Source organism: Necator americanus, chromosome V, assembly GCF_031761385.1.
Source record: "Necator americanus strain Aroian chromosome V, whole genome shotgun sequence".
Lineage (NCBI taxonomy): Eukaryota > Metazoa > Nematoda > Chromadorea > Rhabditida > Ancylostomatidae > Necator > Necator americanus.
The window spans coordinates 29,236,504-29,245,190 of record NC_087375.1 but is presented as its reverse complement, the minus strand read 5'-3'; the positions used below and the strand labels follow the sequence as shown (position 1 = coordinate 29,245,190).

Here is an 8,687-nt window from a genome sequence, read left to right as displayed (position 1 = left end):
AAACCCCCACACACACACACACACAAAACACACACAAAAAACCCTTATTATATAGTAGAAGTTACACCACGTGTGACGCAGCAGGAAAGATAATGAAGCTCTCGTAGAGGAAAATATCAGAACAACGACACAACAACAACATGATTTGTCTGCACTGGTTACAAATAAAAGCTAATAGTGTGTTAGTACGGCAATATCCTCATTGTCGAGTAGACACACAGACTTCTATCCGACTTCAAAAATAGTCCGATAACAGGCAAGTGATGTCACTTCACTCCAAAAAACTACTTTTTTCCTTTTCAGAGTGAATTTGATGGTGTACTTGGCTTATCATTTTATGCGACCGAAGGAGCTAAAGGCAATCCTTTTATTGCAAGCCTTATCAACCAACGTCAGTAATCCTTTGTCACAATCGTACAGCCGTACCTGTAATAGCTAGTCCAAATTACCTGCATTACTAGATTATCTCGATAAGCCGATTTTTACCGCATGGTTTGCGCAAACCATATTTGAAAGTGGAAGAGCAGGCGGTGTGATGACATATGGAGATTTTGATACTGTGAATTGTGGAAATGTGCTCAGTTACGAAGAACTATCGTCACCATACGCCTACCAGTACAAGGTATAGAGGCTATGTTAGCATTTGGAAAAAGCATATGCAAATCATTGCAGCTTTCTAAGTGAATGATCATTCTAAAGATTTTGAAGAAAGGTCGAATTGTTTTTGAAATTGTACCCTAAGCTACAGAAAATACATTGCTAGAAGTTGGGTTAATGTTTGGTAAAAAAGCTTATATTTAGATAATCTCCGTCTCACTTGGCGAGTTTCAATATCCAAAACAAAGTGATGTGGTCCAAGGATTTGGTACGTGGATTACAGGGCCAAAACCTATCCTTGATCGTTTTGCTGCGGATGCTGGCGCGATAGTGAGTGTTTCAAACCTCCTGCTTAACTTTTTTCGTAGTTAATCTTGGCGCATGTTTTTTTTTCTGTGCCATGTAATGAAAACCCTTACTTTTTATTGTTATTCATCAATAAGAAGTGGTGCTTGTGATCGTCGTGATAGTTTTGTCAGAAACAAAATTTAAACAACGTGTTGCAGTACAACAAGGATGGTTACTACGATATAGATTGCAGTGCAGAATTTCCTTCTTTCATAGTTACGGCGAAGAACACTTTGCTGGAAATAAAGTCTGAGAATCTAATTATAGAGATAAGTTTGCTTATGTTTGCTTGAACTGCTACTTACTATCTGATTATTAATTTAATATTAAGTAATTATTTAATTGCTATTAAGAAATAGGTTTGTTCCATTTTTAACTGGACAATGGGAAGTGTTTGTTCGGTTTTCGTCCAGTGGCGACATCTGCTTTCGGTCCAAATTGGCACTTTGGCGCTGCTTTCACTCGTGAGTACTGCACAGTGTTCGACATTGGCGAACGCCGCATAGGTTTTGCTGCCCCAATACGAAAAAAAACTTGATGCAACAACACGTGAAGCCGAAGAAACAACTGTTCATTCCAATCCCACTACGTAAGTTGTTTTTTGGCAATTACTTCATCATCTTCGTCTTATTTATCTGAGCTAGGCTCACCGAGTAGAAAATTAATAAGGCGGATCGTTATATCCTATTTTGCGGTGATATTGTCCTAGTTGACATAATCGGCGGGCTGATGATATCGTCAGAACCGATACCCAGAATCTTGGTTGGGAGTGTGTAGCTTATAGCTCTGCCCTCTTCAGCAAGAATTTGCACAGAATCCATACTTTCGTCGTTATTCCATATACTGAGAAACCTCACGCGCCCTATAAACTGCCATTTACGCCAAGTGCACTCAGGTTCTTCTTCACTGTCTCACCAGCACCTCCTTTTCCGGCTTTAGAACTTCCGTTTTCATCCAGGTGATTTTTTTTAGATTGGATCAGACAGCTCCTCGGAGCATGTTGAACAAGTTCGTCTGATGGTCTTCTTATTATATGAGCAAAGAAGCGAAGACATTGTTCTGTAGTCATTTTCGATGGCGGTGCAAGACGTTGATATCTTCCACGTGTCGTCGGCCGCTACACCACATCGATCTCCGCGCAAAGATCTCCATTGTAGCATACCTTAGGCCAAACTAACCAAGTAAGCACCTGAGCAACTTCCTTTCCGTGCAATCAATTTTCTCCATCACTGTAGACGGTGCTGCCCAAATCTCCGATCCTTGCACCATAATGAAGCGAATTACGGTCAAGTTTTCTACAAGAATATCATCATTGACGTGAAGAGGAGGGTCCGACAGGGTGATACAATCTCATCCAAAATATTCAAAACCACCCTTGAGTACGCATTGCGAAACTTGGAATGGGGCGACATGGGAGTGAAGGTTGACGGTCGGCAGCTACACTTTCTGCGCTTTGCTGTTGATATCGTTCTGACAGCATCTAGCATCAGTCAAGCGGAACGAATGCTGACCGAACTAGACGAAACATGTGCATACATCGGTCTTCAGCTGAATCTCCAAAAGAAGATGTTCATGCGGAACGGATGGGTCTTGGATGCCTCATTTACGCTCAACGGAACGAACATATCCGAATGCATCTGTTACGTTTTTCTGGGTCGGGTAATGAACATGATGGACGACTTGACTCTCGAGCTGGGCAGGAGAAAAGGGGAGCGTGTAAGATCATCGAGGATGTAGTGAAGAAGATCAAGATCACCCGGCTCCGTGCTCACTTCTTCAACATCACCGTACTTTCTGCTCTGGCACATGCTTCACAAACCTGGGCATTTCGCAACCAGGAAGAAAACGCGGTGATGCTCAACTGGGAGAGTAATGCTAGCAGTATCCCGCCTCACACAAGTGAGAGACGTATTTCGAGAATCTCTCCTATGTCAGCTATCGAAGATTAGAGAGGCTGCCACGTTTGCCAAAGAAAGTAAAAAAAGGTGAATCGGACACGTGATTCGCTTTAACGACAACCGCTGGACCAGAGCTTAATATCTTATCGTTTAATATCGCTGGAAACCTCCGACTCGGTTCGGAGGTTTCCAGCGATATTAAGCGCACTACGAAAAGACCGCCGACCCGATTGTCAGATTTCTTTACGAAGTTCTCCAGAAACAATTATGATGCTCTTCGCGTACCACGCGAAAGGAGGAACCACCGGGCGACTATGACATGCAATCGGAACAAATGAAAGAATTGACGCCCGCCTCACCAGTTCGAGGATTAGCGGTAGACAAAAAGAGGGTCTAGTGAAAGCGACACATGACTTTGTTGGTGATGAGGTCGACCACAGGCACTTAAGTGAGTTGAGCGCAGTAGTAGCGCCAGCGCATCTTTGCTGAACTTTTTTTTCTCGTAACGTTCCTCAGCATACAGTCTAAGTAACAAAACTCATCATAATTGAGTTTGATCCGTCCACCCTGATACCTGTTCAAGATCTCGAAGAGACCGACATCAGATTACACTTATGAGGGCGTAGACATTGTCTATAGGCTCTAGCCAGATTCGATACAAAGTTAACAGCATGTTAGAGTGGTTTTGTACTGCTTTCCTCAAGTATAACAACATGGTCGGAGCACTCGGAGATTAGTCAAAGAGCACCCTGATGGTGCTAAGACGATGTCAGCAGGATACTGACTGCTTTTCGCTTACTGTCACCGATGGCGAATTGAACAGGAAGCGCCGCGCCGCTGGACCAAATTTTACTCCACTTACCAGATCAAACGGTGTTGTTCATGCGGCTGGTGTTCCTGGCGAAATGTAGCGAGTGTAGTGTAGCAGTTAAAGGTTCCGCTTCCTGCACGATCGATCGGAGGTTCGAATCTCCCATAATGCTCACCAAACCTTTCACCCCTCCGGGGTCGATAAACTGCTACCAGACTTGTCTGGGAGGATAAAAACACTGACCTGACTCGGCTAGCCACCGCAGGTCATTGTACGTTCGTGAACTTCAAACGATTCTGAATTGAAGTGAACGTGGGGGCGCATCCCGAGCGGACTGATTAACGCCAGACACTTTTGACACAGTTTGTCTCCACGAGTCTGGTATACCTTTTTGTTTATCCGTATTGAGCAGATGATCTTTGTCATCTTATGTCAAACTGGTAGCGTTGCTTCGCCGACAGTCACTCCATTTGCAGTGTTGATGGATGGAGAAAATCTTCTCATCTAACCGCATTCAGTGGTTCTTGTCTTCCCACACATTTTCGAACTCGTGCACTCCTTACGTCCATTCGTTTTCGCGGTCTTTTTGCAGCTGACGACTCAACTTACTTCTCAGACGTTTTTCCTGGCTGAGTTTGCTAGTGCTGCAAGCATCGTATACAGAATTATACGTGGATCGTGTCTGAGCAGATGGAAAGATGAATTTTTTCCGCAGCACTAGAACCTAGAGGATTTTTCTCTTTTAGATCTGTAGGCAATGAGGAATATGGATTGTAAAGCTTTTTCTTTGTCCGCACTCCGACATGAAATAAACAGATGTTGGCGGAATTTCGTTCTGCATTTTTTGTCTTTAAGACCTATAATGTTGATTTTGGGTTGAGAAATAACTCTTCATTCTCTCTTGTGGAACCGTATCTTGAAACTGAGAAGAAGTGGGCGATTGTCACAGAGTCTTCTCTGTTAGATATCCGAAAATCTAGAGCTGTTTGGAACGGCCATCCCTCCCTTCCTCCCCCCACCCGAACAACTCTAGATTTTCAGATATCTAACAGAGCAATGTTCCTCGTGATGACGAAGCTAAAGCTAAAGTTTGAGAGTACTCATTCTCCGTTTGCGCTGCTCTTTAAGCGCCAACTTGGCGCATCGCTAAACAATACCATTTTCTCAGCACATCGCATCATTGTTTAAGTCTTATCTTCGCATTTGCGTGAACCACCTACTGATTGAGTACTTTAGACACTAACGCGTTGAGCTAATAATAGAAAACCTCCTTGTTTCTGTCCTCAGCGGTTTCTGTAGATGTAGGTTGAAGTCTGGGTCGTAACTGCTCATGCAGTTACGATCCAGACTTCAACCTCGCAGAGAACGTAAAGTCTAGATCGTAACTGCTCATGCAGTTACGATCTAGACTTTACGGTCACACACACACCCAGTCACACAAAGGCGGATCTAAGCAAGGTTGAGCCAAATTCCTCCACCAGGTTTTTGGAGTCGTTCGTACCAGCTACTGCCAAGCCACCTACCAGCTTTTCATCAGCATTGCCCCAGTAGATGGCAAAGTCTCCGATATTGATGACGACCAGGTGTGTGATGCTTGTTTCCTGTAGCACTGTACACGACATGCAGAGGTATCGTAGTAGCATAGGCAGGGCTCCTTGTTGAAGTTCACTCGACAGTGTTTGGCAGCACAGCGTGACGAATCGATTGGTTGTTGCTAAAGATTCCGTGCTCCCTTCAGACACTTGACTTTCCAGTTTGTGAGCTTTGGCGGTGTGCTGGACAAAAGAAGCTTTTTGCAATGTATGAGAACCTTGCAGCATATGACTGAACAGGTTATAGAGCTTGTACGTTACCTGCGCGTACACTCGAATGGCTAACTGCGTACAGGGCCACCACGAGCAATCAGGATTTCATATGGCCCCGCGCGGTGATATACTATTATTTAGCACATTATTTACTGCTATTTACTGCTCGATTAATGACTAAATGATTGATAATGTCTGAAAAGAGAGTATTTGATCATAATGTTGGTGAAACTCAACGAGCAAAGTACCTACAATACCTGCGGATCAAAAGACCTGAATCTCGATGCGCAAGCGGTTGTGTTCATGGCGACGCGGTGGAACTGGCGGTTGGAATCTAGGGGCGTCTGGCTCCCGTTAGCTCCACTCATCGCTGCAACCCTAGTGAAGCTAACGATAGTCCCACCTCGATTCCGACTGCTAGCTTCACCGCGCTTCTTCAAACCAAAGCGCCTACCTAATGCACTCAGTTTCAAATACTTTTGATTCCACTATACCACTGAAAAGGCTGTCCGTCATTTATGCTGCGTTTTTTTATCCTTCAAGGTTCAGTTTTTCATTATCCTCGCTGTAACAGCAGTAGTCATACTTAGTTGTTGTAAACTAAAGTTTTTTTATGCATTAGTACTCGCTCTAGAATAACAGTGCTATGCATGAACATAAAAAAGTCGTTAGCGAATGGCGGTGCGTTACCTTCGCCCACAGTCGCTCGCTCTCAACTTGTCATAAGATAAGTTTTAAGGAATTTTGTATATTCCTCTCTTTAGAATCTATCCAAAAACAGGCATGCTGTTGAGAAGGGATTACAACACCGCGAAATATTTCCCAAAAGACAACAACTGGTACTTAACATACCCTGAGGTCATAATTGAACGTGTGATCAAGGAATCAAGCACTCATACTTTCATGAAAACGTCAGAAAAATTGTCTAAGGCAAAAACATGAAATTGACGACTTATCAGTATGTCCTCATTTGTACGATTTTAATTAAATCTTTGTAAAATATCGGTTTGTCATCGTTTTGAACCTTTACTGCAAGGACAGAAATGACAAAAAAACAAATAAAACTGCGATCAAGCGTAAACATCAAAATCTTCTAGAATTTTCATTACAGACAGACGTAATTCTTTTGTCAATAAGGGCTGCGCAAACTTCTGACATTTATCCCTTTCTCTTATTTTTCCTACTTTGCACCTCGTAAATCACCGAAACAGAATTTAAATTGAAGGAAGTTGAAGGATAGCAAAGAAGACTTTTGAGACACGTGCTCCAGTTTCCAAAGCTGGTTTCTGGATGAATATCTTGCTCTCTCACTGCACCGTTTTTTTATAGCTTTCCAAGGGTTTAATTTTTCACATTTATAGCTTTGGGTTTAATTTCGCAAATTTTCCTCTAAAACATCCACCCTTTACTGCCTTTCTAGATATTTTTGGCAGCAAACATAAATGTTTGTTTCCAGCAACCGATATCCGCACCAGTTCTGCTCTCATTCCTAAATAGGATAAATGTTCATCGCTAAAATCACCGCCAAATTGAGCATAAGCTGTAAATTTCTTCCCATTCATCTGCATTTATTTTACTAACTGTTGATTGCGTTATTTTATTTTGTTTTTATACAGAGAGCAGGTAGTCGTGTTTTTCATAATTTTCAAAACTATAGTCTTTTTCAGCGTTGAGGCACTTACAACACGTCGTCAACCGGAGCAAACAACATCTCTTAATGGACCATCAACATTCCTAAACGTTTCGCTCCTACTGATTTTTGTCCTATCACTCATTTGACGAAATTGCATGATCAAAATGTGCATGGTTCGGATGTGTTGCTCAATAACGGAATGAAATTTAAAGATAAACTTGTTAAAAACGCACAGTTAGACTCACTTAAAACCAATGTAGAAATCTAAATCTGAAAAAAGAAATCTAAATTTTTTTGTTATCTGGCGGCAAGTGTCAAAGCACTAATTCGACCCCGTCGGACCCGTCCCACTCATTCCTGGAATTTCGTGACATATACACACGTGACAGAATAATCTCGCTATTATGTAGCATGATAATATAATATATTATATGTTAGAAGTTGTGTCGTGACGCCATAATGTTCTTTTGTTCTTTAGTGATAATGAATTGAATGTTGTGTTGCTTCAGTTTTCAAGAACAATCACAAATGAATATAAGATAGGTTTATGTGAGTGTGAGTGCAAATGAAATGCATGGTCAATCGCGCAGAATCTGATAGTTGAGTGAAGCATTGTGGAAGGTGAACGTGGGTCCTGAGTTGAGAAGTAACCAAGAGTTGCTCAACAGCTCCTCTTTTCGTTAGTGACAGAAACACCAAATGTTTTTTAAGAGATTTTGTGGAAAAAATCCGACCAATCTGATCGATGGTGTTCCTATACGTCGTTTGATATCAGTTGAAGTCGCATCACTGGTGCAACGGTTGTTGATGAAACGAATCATTTGTGCGGTCCAATTTATTCTACTTTGTTTGGCAGAGGCACCAGCTTTTCAAATCTTCTCGTTGGCGTGAGAATAAGTGTCGAGTTCTTTCTCTCATTTGCGAGAAGCAGATCGTTCTTTTGATTCAAATGATGATATTAATACGAAATCCTTTTTGAAAATGCAAAAATGACGTGGTTGCAGGTAAATAGGGTAATTCTAATGGAAGAGAAGCCATGAGCTCAGTCATAATCTCTACCACTCATCTGTAGATTTCTGTCCTCCCAGCTTCCTCAGCTGAAAATAGGAAGAGCTGCTCAGGGGTTTCTAAACGCTTTTTCATGACCTTTTCTTGCATCCCCAAATGCTAAATGATAGGGGAGAGACTATACGTAGCGAATATCCGGGAACTTTAATGCTGATAACTACCTCAGCTTACAGTAGCGACAAATGGCTGCTAAACTTCAGATTCCACTCCATAAATAATCCCAAATATTAATTATAAATATTAATTAATAATAAATAATAATAATTATACTCCATAAAACAGTAAGGACCCTATCGCCTGAGTAACAAGTACTGGTTCTGTAAATCATGTAGGAGTATCAAAGAAGAAAGAGGATTTTATATCTTTCACAAGATTTTTCTCTTCCATTTAAACAAGCTATGAAATATTTATTAATTTTTAATCGCATAACTTCGCTATTCTTACATCCGTGGAAAGATATTAGTTACTAATGTAAATTGAAAAGTACATCATCAAAAATATGGCACCAATTTCAAATGTAGAATCTT

The 8,687-nt window shown here is 41.6% G+C and overlaps 2 protein-coding genes across 4 annotated transcripts in view; one reads left to right on the top strand and one right to left on the bottom strand.

Annotated features, from left to right (window-relative positions):
* RB195_015572 (uncharacterized protein) overlaps positions 1-7,238 on the top strand; it is a gene marked incomplete at both ends in the record, with an annotated part of 15,796 nt that extends 8,558 nt beyond the window's left edge. Inside the window, 7 exons of one of the 3 annotated variants that reach the window (XM_064206346.1) lie at positions 304-391; positions 462-622; positions 802-927; positions 1,104-1,214; positions 1,323-1,409; positions 1,452-1,534; positions 7,127-7,238. In XM_064206346.1, coding sequence (XP_064062225.1) covers positions 304-391; positions 462-622; positions 802-927; positions 1,104-1,214; positions 1,323-1,409; positions 1,452-1,534; positions 7,127-7,238 — 768 coding nt within the window. Of the gene's footprint in view, positions 1-303; positions 392-461; positions 623-801; positions 928-1,103; positions 1,215-1,322; positions 1,410-1,451; positions 1,535-2,429; positions 2,895-7,126 lie in introns of those variants that run through there. The other 2 variants (XM_064206344.1, XM_064206345.1) reach the window with 2 other exon arrangements.
* Positions 5,088-5,474, bottom strand: RB195_015573 (uncharacterized protein; the record flags this gene model as incomplete). The annotated part of the gene is made up of 1 exon (XM_064206347.1): positions 5,088-5,474. One exon carries the CDS (start codon positions 5,472-5,474, stop codon positions 5,088-5,090), a length of 387 nt encoding a protein of 128 aa, XP_064062226.1.
* Positions 7,239-8,687: the final 1,449 nt, after the last annotated feature.